The sequence below is a fragment of the Podarcis raffonei genome, chromosome 4, assembly GCF_027172205.1.
Source record: "Podarcis raffonei isolate rPodRaf1 chromosome 4, rPodRaf1.pri, whole genome shotgun sequence".
Classification (NCBI taxonomy): Eukaryota; Metazoa; Chordata; class Lepidosauria; order Squamata; family Lacertidae; genus Podarcis; species Podarcis raffonei.
In genome coordinates, this window is record NC_070605.1 from 1876751 (window position 1) to 1898515 (window position 21765).

Below are 21765 nucleotides of genomic sequence, written 5' to 3' on the forward strand. Positions count from 1 at the left end.
CACACGGGACTTTTCTAAAGGCTCCATCCAGGACCAGCAATGAAAGAGCCGAGCTTCTGGCGAGTGTAAAGGCCCTTCTTGTATTTCTAGATGCGAGAAACAAGAGATATTCTGCTGGTGCGGCTATATATTTCTCGATTTCTCCAATTTTATGGTCGGGGCACCTTGCGCAGTCCTGTTGTCTCTCGGTGTCTAATATTCTTTGCCTGACCGTAGCTTTGGCCTGGCCCAAGCCCAGACTTAGAAGGGCGTGAGGGGCAAAACCCAGTTTCCGGAGGGTGTTCAGGACTGCAGTCTGCCAGCCTGACTGGAATTGGTCACAGAGGATCAATGGGGCTATCCCTCGGGGGAGCAGATTCAATGTCAGCCATTTGTAGATTGATCATAGAATCATAGAGTTGGAAGAGACCACAAGGGCCATCGAGTCCAACCCCCTGCCAAGCAGGAAACACCATCAGAGCACTCCTGACATATGGTTGTCAAGCCTCTGCTTAAAGACCTCCAAAGAAGCAGACTCCACCACACTCCTTTTTTTAAAAAATATTTTTATTCATTTTCCACAAAAGAAAAAAAAACAACAACCAATTTTTATACAATCAATTCACATTTTATCACACATTCATCTCTTTTTTTGACTTCCCTCAGCTCCTCTGCCGATCTTTCGTTTGCATCAATATTATTAACGCATTTCTTAACTTAGTATTGCCTTTAAATATCTCCTTCCCTCCTCTTATTTTCTTTTTAACAATATTCCTCTGTTTTTCACAGAGTCTCTTGAAAACCAGCAAATGTTATCTGTTCATCACATATGCCTTTCAGATAATCTGTAAATCTTCCCCAGTCCTCGATGAACTTTTGGTCTCGTTGATATCGGATCTTCCCTGTTAGTTTGTCCAGTTCTGCATAATCAGTCAATTTCAGTCTCCATTCTTCCACCGTCGGTAACTCTTCCTGTTTCCATTTTTGGGCCAGAAGTATTCTCGCTGCTGTAACTGCGTATTGGAAAAGTTTACAGTCTTTCTTACTTATCTCATTTCCTACCAATCCCAATAAGAAGGCCTCCGGTTTCTTAATAAACGTATATTTCAACATCTTTTTCATATTTTTTTTTATAAAATTTTTATTGGTTTTTTAACAAATATTAATAGACAACACAAAACAATAAAAAAACAAACAAACATATAAACATGTATAATTTCTTCACATTATTTCTTGAACCTTCTTTCATCGACTTCCCCATACCTCCCTTTCCTGCATCCCTGTTTTAAATTTTTCCAGCAACCCCCAATTTCAACTTAAAACACTTTTTTCCCTTTATATCCTTTTTCTCATATCCAATTGTTTGTCCCTGCAATTCTATTTTACCTGACCCAAAACATTTTAGCACTCATTAATTTTGCAACAGTTCTTGAGGTAAACTTTAAATTTCTTCCAATCTTCTTCCACCGTCTCTCTCCCTTGGTCTCGGATTCTGCCAGTCATCTCCGCCAGTCCCATATAGTCTATCACCTTTGTCTGCCATTCTTCCAGTGTGGGTAGTTCTTGTGTCTTCCAGTACTTTGCTAAAAGTACTCTTGCTGCTGTTGTAGCATACATAAAAAACGTCCTATCTTTCTTTGAGACCAATTGGCCCACCATACCCAGGAGAAAGGCCTCTGGTTTCTTCACAAATGTGCATTTAAGCACCTTTTTCATTTCATTATAAATCATTTCCCAGAAGACCTTAATCCTTGGGCACGTCCACCAAAGGTGGTAAAAGGTACCTTCAGTTTCCTTACATTTCCAACATTTATTATTGGGCGTGTGGTAAATTTTTGCAAGCTTGACGGGGGTCATGTACCACCTATAGATCATTTTCATAATGTTTTCTCTTAAGGCATTACATGCCGTAAACTTTATACCGGTGGTCCATAACTGTTCCCAGTCAGCAAACATAATGTCATGACCAATATCTTGTGCCCATTTAATCATAGCTGATTTAACCGTCTCATCCTGTGTATTCCATTTCAACAGCAAGTTATACATTCTTGACAAATTTTTAGTACTGGGTTCCAAAAGCTCTGTTTCTAATTTTGACCTCTCCACCTGGAAGCCAATTTTCCTGTCCTGTTTAAAAACTTCATTTATCTGATAGTAGTGTAACCAGTCTCTTACTTTTGACTTCAGTTTCTCATAACTCTGCAATTTCACTTTTCCCTCCTCGTGTTCTATAATTTCCCAATATTTTGGCCATTTTGATTCCATATTAAGTTTTTTCACTTCCTTAGCTTCCATTGGTGACAACCACCTAGGGGTTTTGTTTTCTAACAAGTCTTTGTACCGAGTCCACACATTATATAATGCTTTCCTAACAATATGGTTTTTAAAACCTTGATGGACTTTGACCTTGTCATACCATATATATGCGTGCCAGCCGAATCTATTATTAAACCCTTCCAGATCCAAAATGTCTGTATTTTCAAGAAGCAGCCAGTTTTTCAGCCAGCAGAAGGCCGCTGATTCATAATAAAGCTTTAAGTCCGGCAGGGCAAACCCCCCTCTTTCTTTTGCATCAGTTAATATCTTAAATTTTATTCTGGGCTTTTTGCCCCGCCAGACAAATTTAGATATATCTTTTTGCCACCTCTTGAAACATTCCATTTTGTCCAAAATCTGCAATGTTTGAAACAAAAACAGCATTCTCGGCAAGACATTCATCTTGATAACTGCAATTCTACCCAACAAGGAAAGTCTCAAATTTGACCATATTTCTAGATCTTTCTTAACTTCTGACCAACATTTCTCATAATTGTCTTTAACTAAGTTCACATTCTTAGATGTCAAATTAATCCCTAGGTATTTCACCTTCTTTGCTACTGTCAAACCAGTTTCACTCTGAAACTTCTCCCTTTCAACAGCTGTTAAGTTTTTATCCAGTACTTTCGTTTTCTGTTTGTTCAGCTTAAAACCTGCTACTTGACCAAATATTTGTATTAATTCTAAGACTCTTTTCGTACTAGTGTCTGGCTCTTGCAAGGTTAAAACTAGATCATCTGCAAATGCTCTCAGTTTATACTGTTTAGCTCCGACCTGAATCCCTTTAACCAGCTGGTCCTCTCTAATCATGTTTAATAAGACCTCCAGGACCGATATAAAAAGTAGTGGGGATATTGGGCATCCCTGTCGTGTCCCTTTCTCAATAGCAAACTCTTCTGTAACCACATTATTTACAATCAATTTTGCTTTTTGTTCAGAATAAATTGCACTTATACCATTTTCAAAACCTTGGCCTACCCCCATCCCTTGGAGGTTCTTTTTCATAAAATTCCAAGAAATGTTGTCAAAGGCCTTCTCCGCATCCACAAAAATTAAAACTGCCTTAGTGTTAATATTAACTTCCAGTAACTCCATAATGTCTATTATGTTTCTCACATTGTCAGACAAATGTCTTCCTGGAAGAAAGCCCGCTTGGTCTTTATGAATCTCCCCCACCAAAACTCTTTTCAGTCTTTTTGCCAAAATGTCTGCAAAAATTTTGTAATCCACATTAAGTAATGATATAGGGCGGTAGTTCTTAACCTGGTTCTTTTCAGTCTCTGTCTTTGGTATAAGTGTGATATAAGCTTCTTTCCACGATTCAGGTGCCTTCTTCCCCTCTATAATTTCGTTGCAGATCTCCTTCAACGGTTGCATAAGCCATTCTTTCAAAGCTTTGTAGTATCTGGAGGTCAGTCCATCAGGTCCTGGAGATTTTCCCAATTGCATATTTTGAATGGCTCCCTCAATTTCTTGATCAGTTATCTTCTGGTTCAAAATCACTCTACTTTGTTCAGAAATTTTTTGTAATCCATATTTTTTAAGAAATTCTTCTATTTCTTTTTCATTCACCGGCCCTTGTGCATAAAGTCTCCTGAAATAGCTCTGAAAACAGTTTCTGATCTCATTTGGTTTGTAAATGTTCTTTCCCTCCACTTCTAGATTGGTAACCGTATTCTGTTTTTGTCTCTTCTTCAATTGCCATGCCAAAAATTTCCCACATTTATCTGCCGATTCAAATGTCTTTTGTCTCATTTGTTTTATTTTCCATTCTATCTCTTGGTTCATCAATTCCATATATTGTCTCTGATAAAACTTAATTTCTCTCAAAATTTCATGTGACTTTGGTTTAGATCTCAATCTTTTTTCTCCTTCTTTTATCTTTTCCAAGATCTTATCCTTTTGCTCATTCTGTCTCTTCCTTTTTATGGCATTCTGTTGTATTAAAAAACCTCGCATGACGGCTTTACTTGCGTCCCAAATTACTCTTTTTTCCACTTCTGTTCTCAGATTCATCTCAAAGTAATCCTTTATTGCTTTCTGGGCCTTTTTGTACACCTCTTCATCTCTAAACAGGGAGTCATTCATCCTCCATCTAAAGGAACCAGCTGTTGTTGGGTTCATCTCCATCTTTACGGCATTATGGTCGGAACAAGTCTTTGGGCAGATTTCCACTTTCTTAATCTTTGGTGCCATCCCACTAGATACCCATATTTGGTCAATTCTAGTCCAGGTCATTTTTGCCTCAGAGAAAAAAGTTCCCTCTCTCTCAAGAGGGTTCCTTGTTCTCCAAATGTCAATCAGGTTCATGTTATCAGTCATTTCAAAAAAGGTCTTAGGTAGTCTCCCATCCTTGGAGACCACCTGTCTTTGTGCTTTGTCCATATTTGTGGAGACCACTCCATTCATGTCTCCCATTAAAATTACATTATAGTCCAGATAGTCCATTAGTGTCTCATGCAATTTCTTAAAGAATTCTGACTTCCCTTCGTTCGGTGCATAAACTCCTATTACCAATAATTTTTCTCCTTGAACTTGAATTTCAATTGCCAAATATCTTCCTTGTTCATCTTTAAATTTTAGTTTAGGGGCCAGCCTTTCCTTTACATAAATTACCACTCCTCTTTTCTTCACTTTGTCAGATGAAATAAATTCTTGTCCTAATCTTTTATTAATAAGTAGTTTTCGATGTATTCTGGTCACGTGAGTTTCTTGTAAGCAAATCAAGTCCAATGGTTCTTTTTTCAAAATATGAAACACCTCCCTCCTTTTTCTAGGAAGGTTCAGTCCATTACAATTCCAGCTTAAAATTTGCAGGGACATCTTGTTATTTACTTAGATACTCCTCCAACTGCTCCAAGCAAACCTTCTTCTGTTAATGTTTTAGCTCCAAAAGATAAGTTTGAAATATCTGGTATTTTTGCTGGGTCTGTAGTATCCACCGTTTCCTTCCGAAGGTCCTCCTCGTTCCTTGCCAAAAATTGTTCTTTATCTGGCACTGTTTTTATCTTAATTTTCTTTCCTTTGTAATTGAAAGACAGGCCTTGCGGGAACTCCCATCTGAATGGTATATTGTTCTTTCTCAGTAAGGTGACCAAATCCTTGTAGTAGGTCCTCACTTCCAAGATATATTTAGGGATGTCTTTAAAAATCTGAACACGAAAATCTCCAATCTCAAGAGCTCTTTGAAAATGTAAATTTAGTATCTTGTCCCTCTCCTCCTGAGATCTCAGAGTTATTAGACAGTCTCTAGGGCTCTTTCTGTTTTGTTTCCTGCCCAGTCTGAAAGCAGTTATTATCTTAAATTCCTCTTCTTTCAAGCTGTCCTGCCAAAATTCCAGAAATTCTTTGGTAAGGTATTCTATCAGATTATCGTTTTCATTTTCTGGAATCAATCTTAATCTTAAATTCCTGTTTTTCCTCTGTAATTCCAGTAAAGACAGGGCAGCATCATGTTCTTCTAGCTTTTTACAGACTGGCACCAACTTTTCCTGTGTATTTTCTGCAGAAACTTTTGCTTCTTCTGCAGAGATTTTCGCTTCCTCTGCAATCTTTCTGGTTGCCTCACTTTCTTGGACTAATTTATTTATTGTCTCTGTATTTTTGTCTAATTTTGTTGACAGTTCAATCAGCTGTTTAGAGTTTTCAGTGCTCTGCTTTGTGAGCGCTTCCAGAGATTCATTTATTCTGACTAATGCATTGGCCACTGCCGCAGTATCCATGGGAGAAGTCATAACAGGTGCAACTGGATTTGTTACTGAGGCCCTTCTCTTTTGTTCAACTTTCCCTTTAGCTCTCGTTACTCTTCCTTCTATTGGGCCACTCATGTCCCAAGGTCATTCCCACGGGAATAGCTTTCAAATGGGAAATTCCACAAGCCTGTTTCTCACAATAAAAATTGTAACAATTGTAGCAATTTTCCTGCGGCCTCTAGAGGGAGCCGCTCAAAGTGCCAAGTGCCAAGAACAAAGAGTTCCCTTCAAAAGTAACAAAAATAACAGGCTATTCCAATATTTTCCAAATGTTGTCAAATGTATCTTTCCAGAGTACCCAATTTGTATCCAATAAGGTATTTACTTGTTGCAAGGATGTATAAGACCAACTTTGTTACCAGTCTCTAAGTGACAGCTCTCCGTCCCGGTGACTCACTTTCCAGGCAGTCCTCCCCAAGGGTTCAAAACGGCAGAAATTTCCCCTTCTATGCTTCTTCCGTGCAGGTATAACAGTCCACAATTCCCCCCCCCTGCCCCTGCCTGCTACGGGGGGGAATTAAGTCCAATGTCTGAGTCCGTTAAATTTAAAGCTGCTTCCTGTCAAATTGCAGCTTCCTATTTCGTTGCTTTGTTTACATGCAGTCCGAGGATGGCAGACTTCCTTATTTTTTGCCTTCTCCGTTTTCAGCCAATTTCTAATTGTTTCCTTTTAAATTTGTTGTTCAGTCTTACTCACGGTAATCCAATTTAAAGTCCAAATGTCAGGAAGGAATCGGCGCTCTCCGTTAATGGCGACGCGGCTTCGCTCCACGGGCTGGGTAGCGACTCTCAGCTCCGCGCTCACCCGATGCCGCTCCGGAGCCTTTAAAAAGGCTCCTTTGCGGTAAAGGGGGGCGCTTAAGGTGCCCACCGAGTCTCCGTGTTCACAGGCTTTTGCGCCTGTGATTTTAGGGGTCCCCGCTTCGCCGTAGCGGTCAGACCCGAACTCGTGGAGCAGTCTCCCTGAGCGGAGCTCAGCGGGAGACCGCCATTAATCGCTGGCGCCGACCGGAAGTCTATTTCAACATCTTTTTCAATTCATTATATATCATTTCCCAGAAGCCTCTCACCTTTTTACACTCCCACCACATATGATAGAATGTCCCTTCTTTTTCTTTACATTTCCAACACTTATTACATGTTTTGTACATTTTAGCTAGTTTTACTGCTAGCCGTTCCTCAAAAGGCATCGTTTCCAGGCCTTTAGCTAGCCGTTCCTTATAAGGCATCGTTTCCAGGCCTTTGACCATTTTGGTTGCCCTCCTCTGGACACGTTCCAGTTTGTCAGTGTCCTTCTTGAACTGTGGTGCCCAGAACTGGACACAGTACTCCAGGTGAGGTCTGACCAGAGCAGAATATAGTGGCACTATTACTTCCCTTGATCTAGATGCTATACTCCTATTGATGCAGCCCAGAATTGCATTGGCTTTTTTAGCTGCCGCGCCACACTGTTGGCTCATGTCAAGTTTGTGGTCCACCAAGACTCCTAGATCCTTTTCACATGTACTGCTCTCAAGCCAGGTGTCACCCGTCTTGTATTTGTGCCTCTCATTTTTTTTGCCCAAGTGCAATACTTTACATTTCTCCCTGTTAAAATTCATCTTGTTTGTTTTGGCCCAGTTCTCTAATCTGTCAAGGTCGTTTTGAAGTGTGATCCTGTCCTCTGGGGTGTTAGCCACCCCTCCTAGTTTGGTGTCATCTGCAAATTTGATCAGGATGCCCTTGAGTCCATCATCCAAGTCGTTGATAAAGATGTTGAATAAGACCGGGCCCAAGACAGAACCCTGTGGCACCCCACTAGTCACTCTTCTCCAGGATGAAGAGGAACCATTGATGAGCACCCTTTGGGTTCGGTCAGTCAGCCAGTTACAAATCCACTGAGTGGTAGCATAGTCAAGACCGCATTTTACCAGCTTCTTTACAAGAATATCATGGGGCACCTTGTCAAATGCCTTGCTGAAATCAAGGTAGGCTACATCCACTGCGTTCCCTTCATCTACCAGGCTTGTAAGGCAGATGTTAGGCAGATGCTAGCCTCCACTCTCATCAATTTGCGGGTTTTTCCGCTGAACTCCCGATGGAGTTTATGTGTAGTTTGTTGGCTCCTGAGGCCTGTACCACCATTCCTAGATACTTATAGTTTGCGACTTCTTCTAATTTATGGCCTTGGAGTTCCCAGCTTTTAAGCTTTGGCTTTTCCCCAAAATCAAGTATCTTGGTCTTTTGATAGTTGATTTTGAGACATTCAAATTCACTGTTTGCTGCGAGCTTTCTTAGTGCTCTTTTGAGTCCAATGGGGGATCTAGATAAAATTACTGCATCGTAGGCATATAGCAGGACCGAAATATGCCGATTTGCGAGCTTCGGAGGGTGGAGTTCTGAGTCATGGAGTGCAGATACTAAATTATTTAGATAGAAATTGAATAGTAGAGGGGCCAATAGGCACCCTTTGGTGGATGTGCCCAAGGATTAAGGTCTTCTGGGAAATGATCTATAATGAAATTAAGAAGGTTCTTAAGTGTACCTTCCATAAGAAACCAGAGGCCTTGCTCCTGGGCATGGTAGGCCAATTGGTGTCAAGGAAAGATAGGACGTTCTTTATGTATGCTACAACAGCAGCAAGAGTCCTTTTAGCAAAGTATTGGAAGACACAAGAACTACCCACGCTGGAAGAGTGGCATACGAAGGTGATAGACTATATGGGACTGGCTGAGATGACTGGCAGAATCCGCGACCAAGGAAAAGAGACGGTGGAAGAAGATTGGAAGAAATTTAAAGTTTATCTTAAGAACTGTTGTAAAATTAATGAGCGCTAAAATGTCATGGGTAATGTAAAACAGAATTGCAGCGATAAATGATTGGGTAAGAGAAAAAGGATTAAAGAAAGTGAATCATAAGTAATTGAAATTAGGGGTTGCTGAAAAAGTTTAAAACAGGGATGAGGAAAGGGAAGTATGGGGAAGTCGTTGAAATAAGGCTTCAGAAAAAGAGGTTACGAAATTATACGTGTTTATATGTTTGTTTGTCTATGTATTGTTAGTTGTAATGTGTTTTAATTTATGTTGGAAAATCAATAAAAATTTATTAAAAAAAAAGCAAGACCGAAATATGCCGATTTGCGAGCTTCGGAGGGTGGAGTTCTGAGTCATGGAGTGCAGATACTAAATTATTTAGATAGAAATTGAATAGTAGAGGGGCCAATAGGCACCCTTGCCTGACTCCTTTAGAGGTTTTAATAGGGTCCGTTAGGTGTCCTAGGCGGCTACACCTGACTCTAAGAGCCGTGTTTGCGTGCAGTGCCTGAATGAAGAGCAGAAGCTCTTAATTCTATGTAGGTCCCCTGTAGTCTGTCCCAGAGTCTGGTTCTGGAGACTGTATCAAAGGCTGCTTTTAGATCAACAAAGGCAGTGTATAGTGAGGCCGGCCTTTAGGAGAGCCATGTCACCTGGGCGCAGGATTCCAACCCATGGCTTCAAGCTACAAGAAAGGAGATTCAGATTCAACACACGTAGTCATTTTTCACTAGCAACCAATGACTCCCTTGTCAATCAGTTCTGATTTCATGCATTGACTGGAAGGAAGGAGCAACCAGGCTGATTCACCTCACATTAATCTCTTCGCTTGCCTCCACATTTCCACAATCTCCCTTCTAGAGGCCTCCATCTGTGGTGCAATCCTACCCTGGTTCCCAGCAAGACTCACCCATGCTTGCTCAGGGAACCTTTTTCTTCTCCTGATACTGTATAACTTTTGTAACAGAACAATGTATTTGCTTTGCAGGATTTGCTAGAGCTTCTCATTCAGACAGACAGAACTTGGCAGAAGACCAAAGGGTTCCTTCCCATCTCTCAGAGGCTTCCTGAGAGCACAGATGGATGAGCGAGACACAGCTGGCCCTAGAGCAGGAAGAGGCCATGTCATCCAAACTGGGAGCAGTGAGGGATTCTTGGAAAACTCTGTGCAGAAGATCCTGGGTGAGGAGGATACCCACTGCTCAGAGGTGCAGAGCCAGCAGGTGAGGCAGTTCTGCTTCCAGGAGGCCAAAGGGCCCCGAGAGGTTTGCAGCCAACTCTACCACCTTGATCATCAGTGGCTGAAGCCAGAAAGGCACACGAAAGCTGAGATGGTGGACCTGGTGATCTTGGAGCAGTTCCTGGCTGTCCTTCCACCAGAGATGGAGAGCTGGGTGAGGGACTGTGGAGCAGAGACCAGTTCCCAGGCCATGGCCCTGGCCGAAGGTTTCCTCCTGAGTCAGGCAGAGGAGAGAAAGGAGGCAGAGAGAAAGCAGGTGAGAGAGACTTTCCTCTGGATACTCCCAAGGGGCTCCAAACAGGATGGAGAACATCCAGAAAAGGTCTGCTGATGCCCATCCGTTTTCAGGGAATGAAATCTAACACCCTTAAAGTATCTGTCTTTGCGTTCTCTTTCTAATATTTCTCACCTTTCATTTACTGTTTTGAATTCTTGTTCTTTCAGAAAAGGGATCATTTTGCAGAAATGGACCTGGATTCCTGTGAGGCAGAGAGGCCTCCGTTGGACACCAGAGAGAGGCCACTGGTTAAGGAGGAAGGTGGCTTTTCTCCATTTGGTCTTGTTCTGTTGGTTTTCCAACTCATCTGAGGGTTCTTTTCTTCTTGTTTTTTTTTTTTTTGAGGGGTGCTGGTTGGGAACAAGGGTTCAGAGGAGGGGAGATGTATTTCTGCACACCTAACATGAAATGGGCACAAACCTTCAACTGCACTCAGCAGGTAAGGCTTTCTCAAAGCCCATCTGTAGTTAGAGATGTCCTGTTTCCTCTGTGAGAGAAGCAGGCACTCCTAGCATCCTGATTACCTTTTTTCTCTTTTGCAGGTGAAAGAATGATGCCGGCAAGACCTCCTGATCCGCCTTTTCATGGGGGCAGAAGGGAAGCAGTGGCTGTGGAACCAGATCAGGTCAGGGGAAGCTGCCTTGTGGGGACAGAGGCCGAGGGATGGAGCAATGTCATGGACTGGTTGGGCACAGAGGAATGGTGGGAGGAAGCAGCCAGGGAACCAGGAAGGGAAGATTGCTCTGAGCCCAAGGAGTGGAGGTGGAGGAAGGATTGGCGGTCAGAGGGAGAAGCTTGGGAAGAGGAGGTGTCAGAAGCTGAAGGGGAAACAGCGCTTAGTGAGCTGGGAGACTCTGAGGCAGAATGCAGTGCAGAATCAGAGGCAGAAGAAGAAGGAGGCGAGTGGGAGAGGAAGGTTGAGAGGCAGAGGTGAGTCAGGAGAAGGAGGAGCCACGGGGGCTCCCTCTCCTTCTGCCAGAATCCACCCTCCCTGCTTGTCTCTCAGAGCCAAGAGAGGTCTAACATGGAGGAGTAAAGGCAGGCTGTACACTGGCACACTGTTCAATTGCTTGCCAGAAACCCCAGAGAGGAGGGGACTTGGAAAGCTGTGGGGAGTTGGGGGACTTCACTCTCAGCAACTGCTTTTGTGGACGAAGAGGCTCAGGGAATGAGCTGCTGTTCTCATGAAGCCCGAAACTCAGCCAAGTATGTGAACATTGTGCTCTTGCTGATAAAGAGTAAACTCCAGCTGTGAACTATGGGATTTCCTGCCCAGATAACTCTGTGACACCAGCCTTCTGAATGTTGACAGTAGGATTCATCTGTAGTTGCAGTTTTCATGGAATCCTAGAGTTGAAAGGGACCCCAAGGGTCATCAAGTCCCACCCCCTGCATTGCAGGAGTCTCAGCTAGATCCTCCAAGACAGATGGCCATCCAAACTAGGCTTCTTGTATTTCTATATTCATCAATGAATGCTAAAATAGGCTTCTAAGCAGCGGACAGACGATAACAAATAATTTCCAGGATTCACCTAGCCAGCCCTATCTGCTGCAAAATGGGGCCTGCCCCCCACTCCTCCCCCTCTCCATGCCCCCATGAACCCCTTGAATTTCGCTCTAGGGCATTGGAAGGGAACCTCCCCAGAACAACTCAGGAGGAGAGGAGAAAGTGGATCCTTTCATCGGGGAAACTGGAATGCTTGCGTAGGCAGAAAAACGTAAACATAAGCTGGAGTACCACCTATTTGCAAAAAGACGTATACCCACACTTAAAATGCAGAATAAAAGAATTCAATTAAAGCGTTAAAATAGGTCCCCATAATTAAAATGTGCAGCAAAGCAATCCTATTGATATAACACAGCAATTAACAGGAAGGAAATAACAGAGCATTGTGTAGCAGATCATATTTCTGCTGTCTCAGAGGAGGACATTTCCCTTTTTCTTTTAGGGTCCAGTGTGCTTTGAAGATGTCGCTGTTCGTTTCACGGACGAGGAGTGGGAGTTGCTGGATCCTGACCAGAGAGCTCTGCATAAGGACGTCATGGAGGAGAATTGCGGGATCGTGGCCTCTCTTGGTAAGCCTCCGTGTGGGATCGTCCTATCTGCCAGGAAATTCAAAAAATACCTCTATGTGACAAATCTCATATACTTTCACAGCGCCCCCTACAACACCTTGGAACCTAACACCCCCACAAGAAATAGTAAATTACAGTTTTTTCTGTGAACAATCTTCCTCCAGTTCTGCCTCCTTCTACCACAGTTGGGCTGATCTGAACTGCCCAGGCATCTTAAATGTCAGCTTCAGAGTTGTTAAGAAAGATAAGTAGCTTCTGTCAGGTTTTCTGTTTTTGTTTTTGCTGCTGTCAGTCTTGGGTTGACCAAAGAGACGACTGACACTTGGAGATGGAGGGGATGCCATGACTCGGCCAAACAACATTTGCCCCAGAGAAGAGCCAGGCTGATTGAATCTCAGGTAGTACTAGCAGTGATAATAATAGTAATAATAATAATTTTTATGTATACCCTGACCATCTGGTTGGGTTGCCCCAGCCAATCTGGGAAGCTTCCAGCACATATACAATGGTACCTCTGGTTGCGAATGGGATCCGTTCCGGAGGTCTGACCAGATCCCGAGGTTTACACAACCTGAGGATCACTGTTCTGTGCATGCGCATGGATTTGTCGCTTTCATAAGCTGATGTTTATATAACCCGAGGGTTACGTAACCCGAGGTGCTACTGTATAAACATGAAACAGTAATAATAACAACAATCTAATCCAATGAAAAAAGTACAAAAATTTTACAAAAACTACAAAATTTATAAAATGAGTAATTTACTTCAAACAAAGCAACATTCAACCAACGTTTAGAATCCAATAATAAATACATTGGTTTATTGCAAATAACAAAGGTAATGAAGACTGCCTTCTCTACAACAAATTTAATGAGCATTATTCCCTAACTGGGGGCTCCATTTGTTCCTGAGGCTCTAATCCCTTTTTCTCTCCATTGCAGATTGTGATGAATTGGAAATCAAGAACAAAGGAGACAACAACACAATCTGCAGAGTGGAGAAGGCACGTAAAAATTTGGAGTGTGGAAAGAGCTGCAGTCAGAGCTCCCATTCCAGTTCCCATCAACAAAATCTCATTGGAAAGAAACCCTATCAGTGCATTGAATGTGGAAAGAGATTCAGTACGAGCTACTCTCTAACATCCCATCAAAGAATTCATACAGGGGAGAAACCCTATCACTGCGTGGAATGTGGAAAGAGCTTCAGTAGCAGCTCCAATCTCACTTCCCATCAAAGAGTTCATACAGGGGAGAAACCCTATCACTGCGTGGAATGTGGAAAGAGCTTCAGTAGCAGCTCCAATCTCACTTCCCATCAAAGAACTCATACAGGGGAGAAACCCTATCATTGTGTGGAATGTGGAAAGAGCTTCAGATCGAACTCTGAGCTCACTTCCCATCAAAGAATTCATACAGGGGAGAAACCCTATCAGTGTGTGGAATGTGGAAAGAGCTTCAGTCAGAGCTCCAGTCTCACTTCCCATCAAAAAATTCATACAGGGGAGAGACCCTATCAGTGCGTGGAATGTGGAAAGAGGTTCAGTCACAGCCACAGTCTCACTTCCCATCAAAGAATTCATACAGGGGAGAAACCCTATCAGTGTGTGGAATGTGGAAAGAGCTTCAATCACAGCTACAGTCTCACTTTCCATCAAAGAACTCATACAGGGGAGAAACCCTATCAATGTGTGGAATGTGGAAAGAGCTTCAGATCGAACTCTGAGCTCACTTCCCATCAAAGAATTCATATAGGGGAGAAACCCTATCAGTGTGTGGAATGTGAAAAGAGCTTCAGTATGAGCTCCGATCTCTTTAGGCATCAGAGAATTCATACAGGGGAGAAACCCTATCAGTGTATGGAATGTGGAAAGAGGTTCAGTCACAGCCACAGTCTCACTTCCCATCAAAAAATTCATACAGGGGAGAGACCCTATCAGTGCGTGGAATGTGGAAAGAGGTTCAGTCACAGCCACAGTCTCACTTCCCATCAAAGAATTCATACAGGGGAGAAACCCTATCAGTGTATGGAATGTGGAAAGAGGTTCAGTCACAGCCACAGTCTCACTTCCCATCAAAGAATTCATACAGGGGAGAAACCCTATCAATGTGTGGAATGTGGAAAGAGCTTCAGATCGAACTCTGAGCTCACTTCCCATCAAAGAATTCATACAGGGGAGAAACCCTATCAGTGTGCGGAATGTGGAAAGAGCTTCAATCAAAAGTCCAGTCTCACTAAGCATCACAGAATTCATACAGGGGAGAATCACGGAATTGTAGAATTTTTGAGCTGAAAGTGATCCCTGGTGCAATCTATTTCACCCCTTGTCATGCTGGCATAGCAAGTAAAGCATCCATGACAGATGACCATCCAACTTCATTTCAAAACCTCAAAGAATGGAAATTCCAGCACTCCCAAGGGAGTCCAATCCACTAACAGCTCTTGCTGTGAAAAAGTTCTTCCGCATCTTTAGTCAGTCTTTTTTTAAAAAAAACAACTTGAAGGCATTGGTTTGTGTCCTACCCTGTGGAGCAGGCGTCTGATTGGGAAGACCCAGTTCTCCGAGTGCATGTTCTGGAAGTTGGGCAATAGGGGCAGTACAGGATTCCTTTTGGTGTACCGACCTCTGCACCGCACCAAGGATTCCCTGCCTGAGCTGCTCCATGTCGTGGCGGATGTTCTCCTGGAGACACCTAGTTTGGTTTTCCTAGGGGATTTTAACATCCATGCTGACACGACCTTACAAGGGGCCGCTTGGGACTTCGTGGAAAGCATGGCCTCCATGGGGCTTTCCCTGAATATGTTTGGCCCAACGCATAGCCGCGGACATGCCTTAGACCTGGTGTTCACCTCTATGGATGTTGGTGATCTGACACTAAGTCGCTCCGATTCGAGAAGACGTAGGCTCCACCGTGGGAGCAGGGCAGGAGAGTGCTAGAGTCCTGTCTAGTCAAGTTGTGTTGGATCAATTCCAATCTGTTACCCCCAAGGATGTGGACAGGCTGCTTGGATGAGAGAAACCAACCACTTGTCTCCTTGATCCTTGTCCATCCTGGCTTATAAAAGCTGGCCAAGAAGGGCTGGGCGATGGGCTTCGTGGGGTGGTGAAAGCTTCCCTCTGTGAGGGAGCCTTCCTGGACCCATCTTTAGATGTGGCCACAATGGCCAACTATCGCCCAGTCTGAAATCCTCCATTCTTGGGCAAGGTGATTGAGCGAGTGGTTGCTGAACAACTCCAGGCACGCCTGGAGGAAGCGGACCATTTGGATCCCTTCCAGACGGGATTCAGGCCTCAACATGGGACTTGAAACTGCCTTGGTCGCGCTGGTTGATGATCTCTGGCAGGCTAGGGACAAAGGTGAGAGCTGTTTCCTAGTTCTGCTGGATCTCTCAGCGGCGTTTGATACCATTGACCATAACATCCTTCTGGACCGTCTTGAGGGGCTGGAAGCTGGGGGCACTGTCATACAGTGGTTCCGCTCCTTCCCCCTGTGCTGTGTTCAGAAAGTGGGGGGGGGGGATGAGTGTTCAGAACCCTGGGCTCTCACTTGTGGGGTGCCTCAGGGATCCATCCTCTCCCCCATGCTTTTCAACATCTACATGCAGCTGCTGGGAGAGATCATCAGGGGGTTTGGACTTGGTGTTCATCAGTATGCAGATGATACCCAGCTCTACCTCTCTTTCAAATCAGAACCAGTGAAGGCGGTGAAGGTCCTGTGTGAGTGTTTGGAGGTGATTGGAGGATGGATGGCAGCTAACAGATTGAGGTTGAATCCTGACAAGACAGAAGTACCGTTTTGGGGGACAGGAGGGGGCAGGTATGGAGGACTCCCTGGTCCTGAATGGGGTAACTGTGCCCCTGAAGGACCAGGTTTGCAGCCTAGGAGTCATTTTAGACTCATAGGTGTCCATGGAGGCACAGGTCAAATCTGTGTCCAGGGCAGCTGTTTCCCAGCTCCATCTGATACACAGGCTGAGACCCTATCTGCCTGCGGACTGCCTCGCCAGATTGGTGCATGCTCTGCTTATCTCCCGCTTGGACTACAGCAATGCGCTCTACAATGGGCTACCATTGAAGTTCTACCGAGACACTGAGGTCCAGCACCGAGGGCTTTCTGGAGGTTACCTCACTGCGAGAAGCTAAGTTACTGGGAACCAGCCAGAGGGCCTTCTTGGTAGTGGCGCCCTTCCTGTGGAACGCCCTCCCACCAGATGTCAAAGAGAACAACAACTACCAGACTTTTAGAAGACATCTGAAGGCAGCTCTGCTTAGGGAAGCTTTTAATGTTTGATGTATTAGTATTTTAATATTTTATTTGAAGCCGCCCAGAGCGGCTGGGGAATCCCAGCCAGATGGGCGGGGTATAAATAATAAATAATAATAATAATTATCATTTTATTTTCTTACTCCTGTAGTAACCTATGTTATCCATCATTTGAGAACCACGATATTGTTCTCCCTTTGCTCTTCTTTCATTTTTATCACAGTCTTTGAACTCTAATACTTTGAAGGAGCGAGGTTTTAATTTCATGAAGTGAGGCAGCTCATCCTCTATTAACAGTCGTAGCTGAGATAGGAAGTTGAGGGTCTGGAGAGAGTGTTCAGATGGGACTTAATCTGGAAGGAGAAGTTGTGGGAAGACTCTTCTTCTGGGGTCTCCTTCCATTCGGGAGGGGAGAGATTTTCTAGGAAAAGGAGATTTCTGAGTCAGTAAAAAGGACTCAGATGATCCCCTGGGTCTGGCATACAAAGGAAAATACCTTGGGAGTGGGACTGCTAAGAGAGAGGGGATCCTCGCTCACGGACCAAAGTATGAAGCCATGAAGGAAGCTGGGCTGTCCTGTCATAACTAAGGAAGGGAATGAGAGAGAAGCAGCAGAAACAGAGTTAAGCCTTTTAGCATTTATTCTGGATACCTGAATTGTAACAACTGATTATGAGAGGAGGGAGTGTAAGAGAAGCTGTGCCTGTACAGTGGTACCTCGGGTTAAGTACCTAATTTGTTCTGGAGGTCTGTTCTTAACCTGAAACTGTTCTTAACCTGAAGCTCCACTTTAGAGAATGGGGCCGCCGGAGCACGATTTCTGTTCTCATCCTGAAGCAAAGTTGTTAACCCGAGGTACCATTTCTGGGTTAGCGGAGTCTGTAGCCTGAAGCGTATGTAACCTGAAGCGTTTGTAACCCAAGGTACCATTGTAGTACCTTGTTTAATCCTGTGACATTTAGCTGAAGTAATAAGTTAACGTTTTCCTGACAGAGGCCTTCCAGAATCTGATTCAGAGCCAAATTTGGAGACATATGTCACACAGACAATTTCAGAATGGTGGGAGAAAGCAAAGATTGGTTGGGAGCTGTTTCAGAATTAGATCGCGTGAAAATTGAGAACGGAGGCAGCCAGAAGATGTTTTATTAACACTAGTAACAAAAAGAGTGAAGGACGCAATCCTTCAGAACAGTTTTTGAAAAAAATCATGTGGTTGCCGGACACAAAGTAGATATCTTTAGAGAGATTCCACTGAAATTGAGACTTAGAAGAACCAAATATAGATATTTAACAATAGCACTCAGAAGAGCTGACATTATATATAAATGGGAATTCCCAGAGGGCATTTCCTTTACATACACCAAAAGGAGATACAGGCTAACATCAGAATTTCAGAGAGTCCTTTGACAAATACAGGACAGACTATTAGATTCCAACTGCTGAAAGGCACATATGGTATTCTGTTAGAATGGGGGACGAAAGATGAAGAGGTGAAACCAATTATGATTAAATGGGCACAAGATATAGGTCATAATATTATTGTGGAAGATTGGGAAAGGTTATGGAAAACCAATTTAATATTCACAGAGTGTTCCTTGCTGAAAGAAAATTATATGAAGATGATGTATAGATGCTATATGACACCAGTGCAGTTAGGAAGAATGAAGAAAACCAGCTCAAATATGTTTTGGAAGTGTAAAGAAAGAGACGGGACTTTTTACCATATGTGGTAGGATTGTAATGAAATCAAAAAGTTTTGGGAAATGATATATAATGAGTTGAAGAAAATGTTCCAATTAACATTTGTTTAAAAACCTGAAGCATTCTTGTTAGGGATTGTAGGAAAAGACCTGCCAAGGAAACTGAAAAATACCTTTATGTAAGCGACAACGACGGCAAGAGTCTTAACAGCACAAGGATGGAAGAATGAGGAAATCCCAACTAAAGAACTATGGCAAGAGAAATTGATGGAAATCACAGAATTGCCAAAATTGACACACAAACTACGTGACAAGGATAATTGTGGTTTTAAAGATGAATGGGAACCCTTTACAAAGTACTTACAGAAGCAACAAAATGAACTGGACTCCTTGGCAGGTTTTGAATAAACGTTTACAAACTTTTTATTAATAACATTTATATAGATAAATTAAGGATCTGTACAGTTTTGTAACATGCAGAAAATAACATATGTTGATAAACCAGAGAGAGGAGCTGGGGGAAGTCGGGGGGGTCAGGTTTTTTGGAGAGGGGGAAAATAAGGGGGGGTTAAGGATGATATGTTTTTAGATAAAATGTTATGTTGAAATTACTAATAAAAATATTTTTAAAAAACATTTTAAAGGGGGGTGTTTACAATCAAGCAATGTATACATTTTATGAAAATTACAATACATTATTACATCATATAACATAAGCAGGAGTTATAAAAAAAATAATAAAATAGCGCACTGTCTTTCAATTTGTGTCTTCCTGGAGTTCCACACCTCTGCTGGGTGGAGAGGAAATGGTCTCTCCGCCTTCATCTCAGCTCCACAACAGTTCTCTCAAAAAGACTTGGCACTCCAGAAGGCGGAACTCAGAGCCCTTTATAACATAAAAACATCATCAAACAAGGAACTTATGGTGCTGGGGAAATAGTAGTAGTAGTAGTAGTAGCAGTAGTAGTATTTATTCAATTTATATACCCCCCTTTATCAGAATTTCCCAGGGCGGTGTACAACATTAAAAGCACAATACAGAACAACAATGATAAAAACATAATAAAAAGCATCCTGGGAGACAGCCTAGTAATGCAGCACTCCTTTTAAAACTTGAGGGGAGACTCACTGCTCACCTGCTTTTACGGCCACTATGGGGCTGTGGTGATTCATCCAAGGGAGGCTCCTCTGCTGGCCCTCCGAAGATTCTGACATCGTCCACTCTTTCTCCTGTCACCCACAGCCATAGAATATGAATAGAGTTGTCCTCCCAAACTCTGCCTACCCTCCAACATGTTGCAGAGGGAAATTGGAACCTGCGACGTTTGGGGCCACGCTCCTGAATGAGTCACGTAAATCATGCAAGAGCAAGGACCCCCCAAAATGGGCGTCTTTTGGGGCCACAGTTTCATGGGAGCCAAAACAGGCCATCCTGGGAGCCAATCAGAAGCCAGGGTGGCTTCTGGAATTGCAGGACGTCCCACTCAAAGCAGGACAGTTGACAGGTATGTGAAGACCACCAAAGATGGAGAGTCCACAACCCATAGTGCAGGCATCCCCAAACTCGACCCTCCAGATGTTTTGGGACTACAACTCCCATTATCCCTAGCTAACAGGACCAGTGTTCAGGAATGATGGGAATTGTAGTCGCAAAACATCTGGAGGGCCGAGTTTGGGGATGCCTGCCATAGTCAATATGGCTGCCTTTCCCACTGGCTGAGATGCTTCTGCCCATTTCATCTGCTTAGCCAATCCAAATATTCACGGCCAACAGGTCCCACCCCTGCCTCCAGCAACTCTCTCCCATGGGAATGTCTTGGCCAGGAGGTGGCTCCTGTTGTCACTTGTCTCCCCTTCTTCTCTCTGTGAGAATCCAGGGAACGGGAAGGGGAAATAAACCAAGCTAAAAGATGATCACAGGGGTGTTTTTTTTTGGGGGGGGGCTTGTTAACAGTCCTGTGTGGCACCTTGAAGGCTCTCCTATTGAAATATACTCAGAGTTGAGTGTGGATTTCATGCTCTTTATTCAGCGCATAGTAGTGAGGAGGAATGGAAGTTCCCCCGGAATGTCTGCTTTATATACATTATTTACACAATGGGCCCCACATGATTGGCTAATTCCAGGATTCACCTGCAGGCATAATCACTTTTGTGACTTTTGTAATTTGTCCCTGTTGAATGGTTTCTTTAAATGTAAAGGTTCATCATTGTTCCACTCAATGTGTATGTCTTTAAGGGGCCAGAGCAAGGGCCAGAGCAAGATAACGAGACCCAGCTTTACAGCTGTGAAACATAGCAGGTGCTGCTGAGTTGTATTTGATTAAGGTATGTCAGCATTTGGGTGTAGTATATAAGGAGCAGCACCTAGCTCTCCCATTACCCTGGGGGATGTGTTGGTGGTTGGGTCTGGTTTGGTTGTTAATGTATTTAGTGTAAAAGGAGCTTTTGTTTTTCTTATTAAAACCTTGTTTAAGTTATTTTTGAGTCCCTTTTTTAATGCATGGTCTCCCCAGCAAGCTCTCTGCAGCGCTACCATACTGCAAACAGCCAACATCTTTGGTTATGGGCCCAGCTGCTGAGTGGATGACTGCATATTTTTGGACTCTGAGAAAGGTTTGAAAACTCCTTCTCCTGTTAGCATAGTTCTGTGGGTCTGGAAGAGTTCCAGAATGGTTGACCGGGTTCCTGAAGCTGAGAAGGCTCTGGTCTTCCCACAGCTAACAGATGAGAACTATAGTTTATGGTCTTTTCGGGTGGAGGCGCTTTTGACCTCTAGAGAAGTATGGACCTATGTAACTGATGACCCTCCTGACCCTGTGACTAATGCTTGGTCGAAAGGAGATGCAAAAGCCAGGGCGATAATTAATTTGGCAGTCAGCGACCAGCAAGTAGTCTATATAAGAAATAAGAAAACTGCCAAAGAAATGTGGGACAGTCTTGCAGCAGTGCATATTAGAAAAGAGTCAGCGTCTGCATTGACGTTTTTCAAGCAGTTGTACCAGACGAAGTTGCAGCCTGGTGGTGATTTGGCAGCACACTTGAGACGTCTGGAGGCAATACGCGGCAAATTAATTCGAAGGGACATGGACATACCTGATATTCAGTATGTTTTTATCATTCTTTTACAGATAGGTAGCCGTGTTGGTCTGCCGTAGTCAAAACAAAAAAATTTTTTTCCTTCCAGTAGCACCTTAAAGACCAACTAAGTTAGTTCTTGGTTCTTCAGAAGAAGTGTGCATGCACACGAAAGCTCATACCAAGAACTAACTTAGTTGGTCTTTAAGGTGCTACTGGAAGGAATTTTTTTTTTTTTATCATTCTTTGTTCCCTTAATGAGGACTTCGATGGTATAGCTAGCCAGATATCTGCCG

General features: G+C 43.3%; 1 protein-coding gene across 21 annotated transcripts in view; it reads left to right on the plus strand.

The window, feature by feature from the left end:
• The window catches only part of LOC128412017 (zinc finger protein 420-like), a 983187-nt gene that overhangs the window by 881443 nt on the left and 79979 nt on the right, over positions 1–21765 (plus strand). For 4 of the 21 annotated variants that reach the window (XM_053384774.1, XM_053384772.1, XM_053384773.1 and 1 more), the window contains 3 exons: positions 9828–10335; positions 10524–10981; positions 12306–12432. The exons of 13 other annotated variants lie outside the window; for them this stretch is intronic. In XM_053384774.1, coding sequence (XP_053240749.1) covers positions 10907–10981; positions 12306–12432 — 202 coding nt within the window. In that variant the 5' untranslated portion in view covers positions 9828–10335; positions 10524–10906. Of the gene's footprint in view, positions 1–791; positions 942–9827; positions 10402–10523; positions 10982–12305; positions 12433–13373; positions 14939–21765 lie in introns of those variants that run through there. 4 more of the 21 variants (XM_053384781.1, XM_053384775.1, XM_053384777.1 and 1 more) reach the window with 4 other exon arrangements.